The 16932-nt window shown below is 43.4% G+C and overlaps 1 protein-coding gene across 7 annotated transcripts in view; it reads left to right on the top strand.

Moving 5' to 3' along the window:
• The window catches only part of nedd1 (NEDD1 gamma-tubulin ring complex targeting factor), a 52021-nt gene extending 36163 nt beyond the window's left edge, over positions 1 to 15858 (top strand). For 5 of the 7 annotated variants that reach the window (XM_078235156.1, XM_078235160.1, XM_078235159.1 and 2 more), the window contains 4 exons: positions 2724 to 2865; positions 7517 to 7670; positions 8252 to 8318; positions 14732 to 15858. In XM_078235156.1, the coding sequence (XP_078091282.1) occupies positions 2724 to 2865; positions 7517 to 7670; positions 8252 to 8318; positions 14732 to 14836 (468 nt within the window). In that variant the 3' untranslated portion in view covers positions 14837 to 15858. The remainder of the gene's footprint in view (positions 1 to 2723; positions 2866 to 7516; positions 7671 to 8251; positions 8319 to 14731) is intronic. The other 2 variants (XM_078235161.1, XM_078235162.1) reach the window with 1 other exon arrangement.
• The last annotated feature ends 1074 nt before the right edge of the window (positions 15859 to 16932 follow it).

Here is a 16932-nt window from a genome sequence, read left to right as displayed (position 1 = left end):
CTTGGCTGGCAAGGCCAGAAATTGTTGCCATCCCTAATTGCCTTTGAATTGAGTATCTTGCTAGGCCATTTCAGTGAGCAGTTGAGAGTCAACCACATTGCTGTGGGTTTGGAGTCACATGTAGGCCAGACCATGTAAGGATGGCAGATTTCCTTCCCTAAAGGACATTAATGAAACAGATAGATTTTTTACGACAATTGACAGTGGTTTCACAGTCATTGATGCTGAGACTGGTTTTTAATTCCAGATTTTATTCATTGAATTTAAATTCTGCCATGGTGGGAATTGCACAGGTAACCAATTTGAGATTCTCGGTCTGGCTGGCAATGTAGCTCACTTACACTTGCTGGAAGCTGCATAAATTCACACATAGGGTCCTGACCTCTGCAAGCAGGAAGAGCGTGTCTTGGCATTGCATTTAACAAAAACACATGGGAACAATGGCTCCCTGGTGCATTCTCCATGGCAATGTCTCAACCAATCAGTGCTGTTTGACAGCCAATCAGTGCCCTTTTTCCTCATACAGTATAAGTTGCTTCCTTTTAAATTTGGTATTCTATTGTTTCTGTCCATCAAACAACCCTTGGAATATATCACTTCTAGTGCCATGAGCTGTAATTATGTAAATTAAAGTTTATTTATTAGTGTCACAAGTAAGGTTTACATTAACACTGCAGTGAAGTTACTGTGAAATTCCCCTAGTTGCCACACTCCGGCTCATTGACCCGAACAGAAGCATAAATAGCCTACAATCACTAATCGAGAAAATGCTAGAATAGCATTAGCGACATGGCAACAAAGCACTTTGATAAATTTGCTGACGCTTCCCAAAGAAAAATCATGATTGACACATCAGGTAGAGATTTTCTGAGGCTGCAACTCGTCGGATGGATAAGGAGAAAATAATATATTCTGCTCTGATAAAAGCACTCAATAAGATGCCAGCACAAGAGGGTTGTTTAATGCAACAACAGAAGAGAATGTTAACTAAAGTTAAAGTTCATGAAATGGAAGGCTAAATTGTTGAATTGGTTGGGAGATTGTTTTGGCGGTAGATAGCAGAGTCGAGGATGATTGGTTTGCACTAGTAATGGAGGGAATAATCAGTGGTGTCCCATGAGAATTTGTGCTGAGGCCTCTACTATTCACTATCTGAATAACTTCCTTAACTCTGCGATGAGCCTTTTAGCCAATAGTAAAGCAAAATACTGCAGATGTTGGAAATCTAAAATAAGAACAGAAAATGCTGGAAAAACTCAGTAGGTCTGGCAGCGTCTGTGGAGAGAGAAAACAGAGTTAACTTTGAGGCAGTATGACTCTCTGAGCTGCCTTTTATCTAAGCTTGCTGATAACACACAAGGTTGATGATATAATTTAGTAGTGTAGTTGAGAGCATAGAATTATAGAGATGTGAATAAATTGATTAGACATAACTGTAACAGATGGGCTTCAGTGCAGGTAAGTGAGAGGTCGTTCATTTCGGACCAAAAAATGAATCAGAGTATTAATAGGTGAAACAATCGAGGCCCAAAGATATTTATATCTGTATACAAATGTAATCATAGAATCATAGAAACACTACAGTACAGAAAGAGACCATTCGGCCCATCGAGTCTGCACTGACCACAATCCCACCCAGGCCCTACCCCCATATCCCTACATATTTAACCGCTAATCCCTCTAACCTACGCATCGCAGGACACTAAGGGGCAATTTTAGCATGGCCAATCAACCTAACCCGCACATCTTTGGACTGTGGGAGGAAACCGGAGCACCCAGAGGAAACCCACGCAGACACGAGGAGAATGTGCAAACTCCACACAGACAGTGACCCAAGCCGGGAATCGAACTCAGGTCCCTGGAGCTGTGAAGCAGCAGTGCTAACCACTGTGCTACCGTGCCGATTTTACAAAAATGATTGAAAAAGCTAATGAAATGTTGACCTTTCCATTTCGAAGTCAAGAGTGTAAATGGGAGGAAGTTCTGTTACAGCTTGTGGCCGTGAATAAGGCGTGTATTTCATGGGGTGTTGGTTGAAGGGGGCTTGATTGAAGCTTTTAGAGTTTTGAAAGAAATTGATAGGATAAATAGAAATGATTTTTGTTGGTGGGCAGTATAGGACAAGGGGATGTAATCTTAAAATCAGAGCCTGGCCAATTAGGAGTGGAGTAAAGAAACAATTCTTTCACAAAACCTGGTGAAAGTGAGGAACCCTCTTCCCCCAGTTAATAATTTTAAATGAGATTGATTAGTTTTTGCTTTCCAAAGGTATCAAAATACAGTGCAATGATAGTGAGCCAAGCCATGATCTCTTGTTAAATACAGTAACAGGCTAGAAAGGCTGAACAGCTTACTGCTATTCCTATGTTCCTTCTCTATTGTAATTCTAAAAACTGTAAGTATATTTAACTTGAAGTAAATTTGCAACCTTAGCTGGATTTAGTAACATTTTTAAAAATATGTTTTTAAAAGCTGTTAGGATTGAAATGAATACAGATCTTTAGCCCATAACATAACCAGACTTATTGTTTATAATTTTGTTTGGAAACTCAATACAGTCAAATATGTAGCTTGCATGATTAAAAACCATGAATGTTAGCATAAATGAATATAATGAAACATCTTTTTGTTCCTACTTTGAAATCTTGCTTCAGTCCTCAAAGGCATTCAGTGTTTCTCTTTTAAGATGTTAATTTGTTAATGGTTTCAATATGTTTACAAAGTTAAACTCTTCTGTTGCTGAGTGTGGGACCTTGGGGACACCTTTAACATCTTCCATGGTGAAAACACCTGATGTCTGTGAACGAAAAGGAAGAGAATTTCCGTTTCCTCAGGAATGCCTGGAGCATGAGACCGCTGCATCAGGTGAGCACTCACTGATCCATAATTGTACTTGTTCTGAAAGGCATGACTGAATGGGCCGAATGGCCTGTTTCTGTTATTTATTCTATGAGTTCAACAGGCTCAGAATATAAAATAATACCAAGGAGGTTGAAATCGAGCTAAATTGATTTTTCAAAAAGAGAACAATTTGAGTTTAATGAGAGAATTTCAGTCCACTTTTAGGTAAGATCTCCTTGTGTATGTTTCGTTCTTTTAAACTGACTTTTAAAAACTGAGTTTTATGCAGCTCCCCTCATACCTAATATAACTTGTATTTCTAAAATATTCCCTTAATCCAAATCACAATGGACCGAGATTGTAATTTAATTCACACAGCAGCACGTGTAGATGTCACTGTTTGATGTTAGTTCACTTTAACACCGATCATTTAATTGGCTCATTTAGCATTGCGTGATTGGTTTTAACATTGTTTCACACAGGTCCGGCTTGGGGCTGCGTGACTTGATTTGTGCCATTTTGGAGCTGCATTTTCCACTCCCTACACCACAAGTTTTCTGCCGACCTTCTAACTAGAGGCCCCTACCACTCCCTAACCCACACTCTCAGTGCTGGCCCTCTGACATGTGGCATCCCTACTACCTATCTCTGCTGCTCATCGCTACCCTCTCCTGAACCTTTGCTGTGAATGAGGGCTCTGGTGATGAGAGGTGTGAGGAACAGCTTTTAGTTACAGGCGCTTCACCTCTTTCTGATCAGAAGTCCCCCGGTAACACATCCCTGATCCCAAACAGTGAGATGCTTTACTCAACAATGGATTGATTGCCTTTGGGAAACCAGGCTGGGACACAACTCCTGTACACTGCAGTAAAACCTGCAGGGCAGAGATCTTGCACACTCCGTCTCCAAGCACTCTGTGGACTGGGAGCTGCTTTAAAACCCAAGAAGGGTAGAAAAGGGAGATTTCCAATCAAAAAGGTGTGAAGCTGATCACGAATCCTTGTGAAGAGAGTTTCCTCAGCAGTCTGAAGTTGCTGCTCTGCCTGCCACTGTTCCTCTCCAGAACCCTCGCTCACAGCAAGTGTTCAGGAGAGGGATGAGCAGGATGTACAGCTGAGCATGGATGGCCGGAGGATGAGTCACCCCCAGGGGCACGGCCACCCCCAGGGGCACGGACCATCTGTGAGTTGAGAAAACAGGACGCATAGCAAGGATTGTGCACAGTTAAACTTTATTGAATATGTCTCTGTGTGTAGGGAAATTAGAAATTGTAGCAATTACAGAATGCCGTCGCTTGCATTACTCTGTATTAAGAAATGCTATCTCCTTTCACAATTGTAGGTTCAATGATAATAAGAACTATGAGCAGGAGTAGGCCATCTGGCCCCTCAAGCCTGCTCCGCCATTCAATAAGATCATGGCTGACCTTTTTGTGGACTCAGCTCCACTTACCCGCCTGCTCACTATAGCCCTTAATTCTTTTACTGTTCAAAAATTTATCTATCCTTGCCTTAAAATCATTCAGTGAGGTAGCCTCAACTGCTTCACTGAATGATGCAGCTTTAATCATTATTAAAATCATTAAGAAACTGGGGATTTGTCCCCCTCTCTCGTCTTCGATGTGAAATGCTCAGAATCAGGAGAGACACTCATTTTCTAATTCTAAAGAATTTCATTTGCCATTCAGATACAGCAGCTTTCACCAGAAAGAACTTCTTTTGAGTGAACAGAACAAAGGGTGTCAATCAAACCAGTATGTCAAGTCCACAATTCATTTTGCACTCTGCTTGACTGGTGCGAGAACGTGTAATAACAGAGCCAGAAATATTCATTCCTATCTGAGTTCAGCAGCAGCTGGTTCCTCCGTACCACTCTAATAAATCTCTGTGCCAGTGATGGATTTACAGTTTGTTGGAGCTTGTGCTCTTCATTTTCGCTGGAGATGTCGGGCTCCGTGATGTTCCCCACCTCTCAGTGATGTAGTGAGGTTCTTGCAGTGTCTGCGGCTGGTTTAGACCCCGCCCCTCACAATGATGGCATCAAACACACCCCCTGTAGGTGCCATAAGATCTGGAGAGAAAACAGCCCTGATTTTCCGGAGAGTAACACTACTTTTTGGAAAGATTTCCCCTATAGACTCTTGTCAGAACTGAAGAGAGGGAGAATAGAGCGATAGAAACTGCAACAGAAAGTAGCAATTTTCGGAACAAAAGAGATGTCCTGGTGAGAGGGGGATGCATGGCATTGTCAGCGTGAGAGTGAGGTGCCCGCAATCTTTTCTTTTCATTTTTATTCTGTCTGAAAAACCAAATTCCAATTCATAGTCCCCATGAACGGGACAAACAAGTTCCAGGTTGACAGGATGAGGCAGTGCACCCTCTCCCGGGTTTGATCTGATGCTTCATCTTAGCCAAAAGGCCCAGATGGCTTTGAAAAATTACATCAGGCGACGCCTCGGTTAAACCTCATTGGCTTCCCTGATCCTTTACTCTACTCTGGCCTGGGCATCCCCACCATCGCAGGCCTCAGCAAACCCAAAGTGCAATGGGAGAACCTCATCACCTGTACAATCCTGGTGTCACCCCTGCCTCTATCTGTGTATGTGCTTTCACTTTGACAAAATACTCACTTTCTAGGGGAGGCTAGTGTATGAGTGACTCTATTAGCTTTCTACACCTTCAGTTTATAGTGCCTGTAACTATTGGCATAGTCAGTTGATTTTTCACACAGAGCATGACAATAACATTAGGATTATGCAGGGTGGATTAACAATGAAACCATCATGCTCTGTGAATGGGGGAATGGAGAGAGGGGTTAATTACCTACGATCTTGGTTTCCGCTACCCAAGGCTGGGATTTGCATGTGAGCAATTCCAATTCCAGCCTCATCCATGTGACAGCTGTTCCCGCTCGCGCTTTCTCAGATTCGAGCTCCCAAGTGCTGGGTGCCACCCACTGCTGCGCTCCCATCAGGCAGCACGGGCTGGCTCTCCCCAACATCATGCTCAGTGTGCAGATGCTCAGCCACGTGCAGCATGTGTAGTTCTGAATGGCGGAATGTCTCCACTGTGTCTGTACAGAACTGAGTGCTGCAGTGGATCAGCCAATGTCTGGGGTGAGTGATTGACTATTTAATCGTGGGGAGGTTTGCAATCCACGCCTGTAGCTGACTGACTGTGTGGAACATCACTCAGAGAGCCTGTATTTTGGGGGTCCCTGTGCATTGTGTTTCATTGTAAACCTCCTCTAGGACCTTCCTCAAGTGTGACCCAGAATTGAACACTGGTCCCTCTAAACCGCTTTACAAAACCAAGGATTCCATTTGCTGCTGAGCTTTTCCTGACACCTTCAGAACTGTGTCCACCCCCAGATGCCTTCTGTTCCTGCTTTAAAATTGAACTATTTGGTTTATACTGTTTCTCATTCTTCCTATCAAAATGTATCACGTCACACTTATTTTTGTTACATTTCATTTGCCCATTTCACCAACCTCGGTGTAGATGCTGTTCCTCCAGTTTGTGCCAGCTTCACTGGAACATTGCAACAGGCCAGGGACAGACCTGTGGGCATGAGAGCAAGATGCTGAGTTAAAGTCTCAGCTTCCATTGGACATGTTTGCAGCCCTCGGTACTCAACATTGAGTTTGGCAACTTCAGATTTTGACCTTTCTGCTCCATCTAAAAAAAAAACCTTTAAAAAAAATATTCCATACATGTACTGCCTCAATACAAAACACTCCCCTTTGTTCTTTTGCTACATTTTTTGTTGCAGCTTCTATATTCTCCCTCCTTTCCGTTCTGCTGAAGTGTCTATGACCCAAAATGTGTTCTCTCCTGATCAATGCTGCCAGACCTGCTGAGCTTTTCCAGCGTCCTCTGTCCTTGTTTCCGATAGTAAGAAGTTTAACAACACCAGGTTAAAGTCCAACAGGTTTATTTGGTAGCAAAAGCCACACAAGCTTTCGGAGCTCCAAGCCCCTTCTTCAGATAAGTGGGAATTCTGTTCACAGACAGGGCATATAAAGACACAAACTCAATTTATAGAATAATGGTTGGAATGCGAATACTTACAACTAATCAAGTCTTTAAGATACAATGTGAGTGGAGAGAGCATCAAGACAGGCTAAAGAGATGTGTATTGTCTCCAGACAGGACAGCCAGTGAGACTCTGCAGGTCCAGGCAAACTGTGGGGATTGTTAACTTTAGCCTGTCTTGATGCTCTCTCCACTCTCATTGTTTGTATCTTAAAGACTTGATTAGCTGTAAGTATTCACATTCCAACCATTGTTCATGTAAATTGAGTTTGTGTCTTTATATGCCCTGTTTGTGAACAGAATTCCCACTCACCTGAAGAAGGGGCTTAAGGCTCCGAAAGCTTGTGTGGCTTTTGCTACCAAATAAACCTGTTGGACTTTAACCTGGTGTTGTTAAACTTCTTACTGTGTTTACCCCAGTCCAACGCCGGTATCTCCACATCTTGTTTCCGATCCCAGCATCCACAGTATTTCGCTTATTGAAAAATATGTAAGTTTGATGAAGTAAGGATCAAAGCTTTTGCTGCATTTTGTGTGATAGAATATTTTATCCCATATGCCAGAGTTTTAACGTGTCACTAAAAAGTGCAAGTTCTGCTGCTTGTTAGGAATGCTGTAAAATGTTGTGTATCATTTTCCAGGTGCAAAGTTAATGATGCCGACATCAGCAGCAATTCCCAAACTGTCTGACAAAATCGTGGATACTTTTAGCAATGATGGCATTGGGCAGCAGTTAACATCTGTTCAAATTCAGTTAGTCAGGACCATAATACAAGAAACTCTGGAGGATTACAAGTAAGGAATGTTGAGTAAAAAAACTTGCGAAAGATTATTTTTAAAAGATCCTATATTCATCTATTTTTCAGTGCTGTTTGGATGAATCCAGGAGTATCTGTACTTTTTATTGTTAGAGACTTGACATTCCGTGTTTTAAAAAGAGAAGTTTTAAAGTTTATTTATCACTAGTAGGCTTACATTAACACTGCAATGAAGTTGCTGTGAAAATTCCCCAGCCGCCACACACCAGCACCTGTTCGGGTACACTGAGGGAGAATTTAGCATGGCCAATCCACCTAACCAGCACGTCTTTCGGACTGTGGGAGGAAACCGGAGCACCTGGGGGAAACCCACGCAGACATGGGGAGAATGTGCAAACTCCACACGGTCAACCAAGCCGGGAATTGAACCCGGGTCCCCGGCGCTGTGAGGCAGCAATGCTAACCACTGTGCCACCATCAAAGTGATAAAGCAGATTGTTATTTTAGTTATTGTTCATCTTTTCCTGTTTCATTATTAAATTTTACTATTTTAAACTCTTGCATACTTCTGTTGAATTATGCGACTGAATTTCTAAAGCTTCTCTTTATTTAACCCAGAGATGCGTGGCACCGAGACATTGTTAACCTGCAGCTGGAGATGATCAAACAGTTCCAAATCCAACAGGTACTCAGCAACAATTGAGCTGTTCTGTTCTTGATTTTTACTGTTGTCCTGACCAGTAGAACAAGGTGCAGTTGGAGCGAATTGCACTGGTAACTGAACTCTGCCCCCAGTGTCTATCAGTAAGAACAGTGGTTCCCAAACTTTTTTCACTGGGCCGCACTTTCGGGAATAAAAATTTGCTCGCGCCTCACCGAATTTTTTATTGATAAGAAATACATTCACAAAAAAAACAACTCCTAGCAGTGCTTGATTCATAACATAGAACACAACTACTTTATAATATGATCATGGGACATCCTGAAAGTATAAAACAATGTTTGTTTAAACCATGTTTAAATGTTTCTTTGATTGTCCTTGAATCTTCCCGCCACACTTGCCATCCTCTCTCGCCGCACCAGTGTGGCGCGCTGCACCCTTTGGGAACCACTGAGTAAGAAAATGTCAAAATATTTCCAGAGCTGCATGAAGCTATTGAAAAATGCAGATGTACCATGGTGACTGTCAGATTCTCAATCTGAAATAGTCCAGATTAGCTCAGTTAATGTTGACCAATGCCTCTTTAAGAGGAATAATGTGTCCATGCAAATATTGTGCTTAGTCTGTCATAATATTTGAATAACAAACTTTAAGCATTAGTGCCTTTTGAATTTTGATTATGTGGCATCAAGTCTCTTGCAGAAATTCTTAATCCACTGTGGTGCTGGATAACACTCCGGTTTTTAACCCAGTTTCTAAAGTATCAATCTTTGGCATTTTATCAATTCTCCATCTACAAAGCTGGCTTGCTGTTGTGACGGAATGACAGAAATTAAATGATGTCTCTGTTCCCCAGCATTGCTTTCATCCATCTTGTGGAGCATGAAGTTCAGCCTCCTCCAAGTGAACTTTAGGGGAAATGAAAGTGGCAGGAAATAAACAAAGTTTATAAAAGCATATGGGATACAATTCTGTCCAACTGGTGGATATTCTATCACACAAAATGCAGCAAAAGCTTTGACCCTTGCTTCATCAAACTTACAGCACAGGAACAGGCCCTTCGGCCCTCCAAGCCCACGCCGCTCCCTGGTCCAAACTAGACCATTCTTTTGTATCCCTCCATTCCCACTCCGTTCATGTCTAGATAAGTCTTAAACGTTCCCAGTGTGTCCGCCTCCACCACCTTGCCAGGCAGCGCATTCCAGGCCCCTACCACCCTCTCTGTAAAATACGTCCTTCTGATATCCGTGTTAAACCTCCCCCCCACCCTCACCTTGAACCTATGACCCCTCGTGAACGTCACCACCGACCTGGGAAAAAGCTTCCCACCGTTCACCCTATCTATGCCTTTCATAATTTTATACACCTCTATTAGGTCACCCCTCATCCTCCGTCTTTCCAGTGAGAACAACCCCAGTTTACCCAATCTCTCCTCATAACTCCTCCATACCAGGCAACATCCTGGTAAACCTCCTCTGCACTCTCTCTACAGCCTCCACGTCCTTCTGGTAGTGTGGCGACCAGAACTGGGCGTAGTATTCCAAATGTGGCCGAACCAACGTTCTATACAACTGCAATATCAAACCCCAACTTTTATACTCTATGCCCCGTCCTATAAAGGCAAGCATGCCATATGCCGCCTTCGCTACTTTCTCCACCTGTGACATCACCTTCAAGGATCTGTGGACTTGCATACCCAGGTCCCTCTGCGTATCTACACCCTTTATGGTTCTGTCATTTATCGTATAGCTCCCCCCTACGTTAGTTCTACCAAAATGCATCACTTCGCATTTATCTGGATTGAACTCCATCTGCCATTTCTTTGCCCAAATTTCCAGCCTCTCTATATCCTTCTGTAGCCCCTGACAATGTTCCTCACTATCTGCAAGTCCAGCCATTTTCGTGTTGTCCGCAAACTTACTGATCACCCCAGTTACACCTCCTTCCAGATCGTTTATATAAATCACAAACAGCAGAGGTCCCAATACAGAGCCCTGCAGAACACCACTAGTCACAGGCCTCCAGCCGGAAAAAGACCCTTCCACTACCACCCTCTGTCTTCTGTGACCAAGCCAGTTCTCCACCCATCCAGCCACCTCCCCCTTTATCCCATGAGATCCAACCTTTTGCACCAACCTACCATGAGGGACTTTGTCAAACGCTTTACTAAAGTCCATATAGACGGCATCCACAGCCCTTCCCTCATCAACCATTCTAGTCACTTCTTCAAAAAACTCCACCAGGTTAGTGAGGCATGACCTCCCTCTCACAAAACCATGCTGACTATCGTGAATGAGTTTATTCCTTTCTAAATGCGCATACATCCTATCTCTAAGAATCTTCTCCAACAACTTCCCCACCACGGACGTCAAGCTCACCGGGTTATCCTTCCTACCCTTCTTAAATAACGGGACCACATTAGCTGGGACCTCACCTGTGTCCAGTGACGAGACAAAGATTTGCGTCAGAGGCCCAGCGATTTCATCTCTCGTCTCCCTGAGCAGCCTGGGATAGATTCCATCAGGCCCTGGGGATTTGTCAGTCTTTATATTTCCTAAAAAACCTAACACTTCCTCCCTTGTGATGGAGATTTTCTCTAACGGGTCAACACTCCCCTCCGAGACACTCCCAGTCAACACATCTCTCTCCTTTGTGAATACCGACGCAAAGTATTCATTTAAGATCTCCCCTACTTCTTTGGGCTCTAAGCATAATTCCCCACTTTTGTCCCTGAGAGGTCTGATTTTTTCCCTGACAACCCTTTTGCTCCTAACGTATGAATAAAATGCCTTGGGATTCTCCTTAATCCTGTCTGCCAAGGACATTTCGTGACCCTTTTTGCCCTTCTAATTCCTCGTTTGAGTTCTTTCCTACTTTCTTTGTATTCCTCCAGAGCTCCCTCCGTTTTTAGCTGCCTGGACCTAACATACGCCACTCTTTTCTTTATGACCAATCGCTCAATTTCCCTGGTTATCCACGGTTCTCGAATCCTACCCTTCCTATCCTTTTTTACAGGCACATGCCTATCCTGCAGCCCTAACAACTGTTCCTTAAAAGACTCCCACATGCCAGATGTGGATTTACCCTCAAACAGCCTCTCCCAATCAACAGCTGCCAAATTCTGCCTAATCCCACTAAAGTTAGCCTTCCCCCAATCCAACACCTTATCCTTTTCCATCACTATCCTAAAGCTAACAGAATTGTGGTCACTATTTGTTAAAAAGAAAAAGGAGGCTTATGTTCGGATGAGACGTGAGCACTCGGGTAGTGCACTAGAAAGCTTTAGATTGGCTAAGAGGGAGTTGAAGAGCGAGCTTAGAAGGGCTAAAAGGGGACATGAGAAGACTTTGGCGGATAGGGTTAAAGAGAATCCTAAGGCGTTCTATAGGTATGTCAAGAACAGAAGGTTGGTTAGGGCAAGTTTAGGGCCAGTTATAGATGGCAGAGGGAAGTTATGTGTGGAACCGGAGGAGATTGGTGAAGCATTGAACCAATATTTCTCTTCGGTGTTCACGCAAGGGGACATGAATATAGCTGAGGAGGACACTGGGTTGCAAGGGAGTAGAATAGACAGTATTACAGTTGATAAGGAGGATGTGCAGGATATTCTGGAGGGTCTGAAAATAGATAGATCCCCTGGTCCGGATGGGATTTATCCAAGGATTCTCTGGGAGGCAAGAGAAGTGATTGCAGAGCCTCTGGCTCTGATCTTCAGGTCGTCGTTGGCCTCTGGTATAGTACCAGAAGATTGGAGGTTAGCGAATGTTGTCCCATTGTTTAAGAAGGGGAACAGAGACTTCCCCGGGAATTATAGACCGGTGAGTCTCACTTCTGTTGTCGGCAAGATGTTGGAAAAAATTATAAGGGATAGGATTTATAGTTATTTGGAGAGTAATGAATTGATAGGTGATAGTCAGCATGGTTTTGTGGCAGGTAGGTCGTGCCTTACTAACCTTATTGAGTTTTTTGAGAAAGTGACCAAGGAGGTGGATGGGGTCAAGGCAGTGGACGTGGTATATATGGATTTTAGTAAGGCGTTTGATAAGGTTCACCATGGTAGGCTTCTGCAGAAAATGCAGATGTATGGGATTGGGGGTGATCTAGGAAATTGGATCAGGAATTGGCTAGCGGATAGGAAACAGAGGGTGGTGGTTGATAGTAAATATTCATCATGGAGTGCGGTTACAAGTGGTGTACCTCAGGGATCTGTTTTGGGGCCACTGCTGTTTGTAATATTTATTAATGATCTGGATGAGGGTATAGTTGGGTGGATTAGCAAATTTGCTGATGACACCAAAGTCGGTGGTGTGGTAGACAGTGAGGAAGGGTGTCGTAGTTTGCAGGAAGACTTAGACAGGTTGCAAAGTTGGGCCGAGAGGTGGCGGATGGAGTTTAATGCGGAGAAGTGTGAGGTAATTCACTTTGGTAGGAATAACAGATGTGTTGAGTATAGGGCTAACGGGAGGACTTTGAATAGTGTGGAGGAGCAGAGGGATCTAGGTGTATGTGTGCATAGATCCCTGAAAGTTGGGAATCAAGTAGATAAGGTTGTTAAGAAGGCATATGGTGTCTTGGCGTTTATTGGTAGGGGGATTGAATTTAGGAGTCGTAGCGTTATGTTGCAACTGTACACAACTCTGGTGCGGCCGCACTTGGAGTACTGTGTGCAGTTCTGGTCCCCACATTACAGGAAGGATGTGGAGGCTTTGGAGAGGGTGCAGAGGAGGTTTACCAGGATGTTGCCTGGTATGGAGGGGAGATCCTATGAGGAGAGGCTGAGGGATTTGGGATTGTTTTCGCTGGAAAGGCGGCGGCTAAGAGGGGATCTTATTGAAACATATAAGATGATTAGAGGTTTAGATAGGGTGGATAGTGATAGCCTTTTTCCTCTGATGGAGAAATCCAGCACGAGGGGGCATGGCTTTAAATTGAGGGGGGGTAGTTATAGAACCGATGTCAGGGGTAGGTTCTTTACCCAGAGGGTGGTGAGGGATTGGAATGCCCTGCCAGCATCAGTAGTAAATGCGCCTAGTTTGGGGGCGTTTAAGAGATCCGTAGATAGGTTCATGGACGAAAAGAAATTGGTTTAGGTTGGAGGGTCACAGTTTTTTTTTTTTTTAACTGGTCGGTGCAACATCGTGGGCCGAAGGGCCTGTTCTGCGCTGTAATGTTCTATGTTCTATGTTCTATTTGCCACATGTTCCCCTACCAAAACTTTGAAGACCTGACCGGGCTCATTCCCCAGTACTAGGTCCAGTATAGCCCCCTCTCTAGTCGGACTATCTACATATTGTTCCAAAGAACCTTCCTGTGCGCATTTTACAAATGCCTCCCCATTCAGACTCCCAGCCCTACGCGATTTCCAGTCTATACCAGGGAAATTGAAGTCTCCCACTACAACAACCCTATTTTTCCTGCACCTATCCATTATCTCCTGACATATCCATTCTTCCACTTCCCTTGGGCTGTTAGGGGGCCTGTAGTATACCCCCAACACAGTGACTGCGCCCTTCCTGTTTCTGAGCTCCACCCACAGTGACTCGTTACACGACCCCTCTGAATTGTCCTCCCTCTGCACCGCTGTAATATGCTCTCTAACTAATATTGCTACTCCCCCACCTCTTTTGCCCCTCCTCTGTCTCGCCTAAAACACTTGTACCCCGGAATATTCAGCTGCCAGTCCTGTCCCTCTTTCAACCAAGTCTCTGTCACTGCAACCACATCCAAATTCCTTGTAAGCATTAAGGCCCTAAGTTCGTCTGTCTTATGTGCTACACTCCTTGCATTGAAGTATAAGCACTCCAGACCTCCAGGCCCAGTGAGGTCATCCTCCCCCAGAGTGCTCTTCTTCTTTGCCAACCTTGTCCTGGCCCCAAGCTTGTCCCCAGCCTCTACACTTGTAGACCTAATTTTTTGATCCCCACCCCCCTGCCATATTAACCCACCCGAACTGCACTCGCAAAAGTCCCAGCCAGGATATTCGTGCCCTTCCAATTTAGTTGTGACCCGTCCTTGTACAGGTGCCCTCCTCTCTTGAAAACTTCCCAGTGATCCAGGAATATGAAGCCCTCCCTCTTGGACCAGTCCTTTAGCCAAGCGTTCAATTGTACTATCTCCCTATTCCTAGCCTCACTGGCCCTAGGCATTGGGAGCAGCCCAGAGATTGCCACTCTGGGGGCCCTACTTTTTAGCCTAAGGGAAAATATTAGGAGAACCGTAGAGAAAGTGGGAGGAAGCCTAAAAACTGAAATGGCAAATGAAAAGAATGGTACTAAGGAAAATGGCATCCTTTCATTTTCAAAGGAATCTCAGTTGTTTAAACTATGCTTTATTTTAGAATTATATAGTTTATCTTAGTGTACGTTTAATTTGTTTCTGAGAGGATTTGTGATGTAAACTTGTCAATTGACTCAAGAAATATTACACTCTTGTTTCAGAATGAAATCCACGGTTTACTTGAAAGATATTCTGTTAACGAAGCTTTGGTGGCAGAAAATGAGAGATTACGAGAAGAAAATAAAAGACTGCGAGCTACATTTTAACAGAACGTTTGTGAGCACTCGCTGCAGCAGAGTGCGTCATGCTGATGAGAAGAAGCATTAACTTCACGCAGCAAGGAAGGCTCAGATGGTGGACACCGATTTCAACCTGTTTCCAAATAATTAACCTGTTAAATATTTTCTAAAACAGGCAGGTTCCTCATACTAAGTCAGCCTTTGTTCTACAATGAACGAAAGCCATTCCGCTATAATGGTTGGAATGAAAGCGAAGGAGGTCTGTAACTAGCTGAATTTTCAGAGGCAAAACAGCTGAATTCTGATAGATGTCTAGCTAATCTTCCAAGGACTATGCTTTAATCTACTTCATAACGGGACTGAATAAATACACCATTGAAATTCAGTATATGAATCAAAATAAAGATTGGATTAGATATGCATTTATCCAGATTCTGCTCTACTAGAATTTCTCCAAGTAAATTAACACAAACTATCACTCCAGGAAAAGGGCAGTTTTGAGTAGGGACTGTTTTCAGTGGGGTGTTTTATACTCTAGATCCTATTTTATGTTTTTATGTTTTTGTCATACAACAAGTGGCCATATCTGTTCAGATCCTGATACTGGGATTGCCTATCAGAGGTACCTTTTGAGTATTTCACCTACTTTTAAAAATAATCTAACAGCAATATCTTTTTGTACCTGTTCCTGGTGCGAGCAGTACTTTCGGGATTCTGGAAAAGTGAAACTAAATCTAAAAATAATGCGTCATTGCTGAAAGTATGGTCTTAAGTGCCTTTTTTTTAGATGGAGTGGATTTTCAGAATGAGTAGGTTGGATCAGCAATAAGCCAGTTATTCCAATAGACTGTCCTTGCTTGACCTGATATTCAAGAATTGTCTAGAATGAAGTAACTGTTTCTATGGAACCTTACACACTGTTGTAGCACTTCTCTTTTATAAAATAATTCCTGGATGGATTTGGTTTTTGAATTAACAATTATATTGCAGTATATTTTTGATGGAAAATATACTATATTAAACATGTTATGTAATAAATATATCAATAAGTTTTTTGTGTATTTTTAAATACTCGTGTTGTTAAACATTTTGCTGCAACATCAAGGAAAACCATCCCCCCATGACCGATCGTTAAAAAGTTTTGAGAATACTTTGAATTGGACAGGCTATGAAGAGAGGTTGGATAGGCTTGGGTTGTTTTCATTGGAGCAGAGAAGACTGAGGGGCGATCTGATCGAGGTGTACATGATTATGAGGGGCATGGACAGGGAGCAGCTGTTCCCCTTAGTTGAAGGGTCAGTCACGAGGGGGCACAGGTTCAAGGTGAGGGACAGGAGGTTTAGGGAGGATGTGAGGAAAAACCTTTTTATCCAGAGGTGGTGGTGGTGGTCTGGAATGCGCTGCCTGGGAGGGTGGGAGAGTCACATCCTTTAAAAAGTACTTGGATGAGCACTTGGCACATCATAACATTCAGGGCTATGGGCCAAGTGCTGGTCAGTGGGATTAGGTGGGAATTCAGGTGTTACTAATGTGTTGGTATGGACTCGATGGGCTGAAGGACCTCTTCTGCACTGCATGATTCTACATAAACAATTTTTAAAGGAGATGGAAAATTTGGATATTAGTTGTGATCTCTGAAATTGCTGTATTTTTAATTTATTGAGATTTGTATCCTGTCTGCTCAGAAATGGAGTTAAATTCTCAACCAGACATTGGCAGAAGTTAAAACTAAAGCAACTTCAGAAATCTTTCTGCGTTGTACTCCAGATGCTGAGAATGTCTCACCAGTGGTGGAGTCTAAAATAGGGACATAGTTTAAACAACCCTGCTAATCCCCTGACACACAGAATTTAGCATGGACAACCCACCTAACCTGCACTTCCTTGGGACTATGGGAGGAAACCTGGGAATGGGGAGAACATGCAGACGTCACACACACTGAACTAAGACAGAATTGAACCTAGGGTCCCAGTGCTGAAAGGCAGCACCGCTAACAACTCGCCCTTATTAGCCAAAGCATATAATACAAGAGCAAAGAGGTCATGCTGGAACCGTATATAACACTGGGTCATTGCTGAGTACTATGTGCCGTTCTGATCACCACATTATTGGAGGAGGTGACA

The sequence above is a fragment of the Mustelus asterias genome, chromosome 19 (genome assembly GCF_964213995.1).
Source record: "Mustelus asterias chromosome 19, sMusAst1.hap1.1, whole genome shotgun sequence".
NCBI lineage: Eukaryota > Metazoa > Chordata > Chondrichthyes > Carcharhiniformes > Triakidae > Mustelus > Mustelus asterias.
Note: the sequence above shows the minus strand (reverse complement) of the source record. Positions and strands in the feature narration are given on the sequence as shown.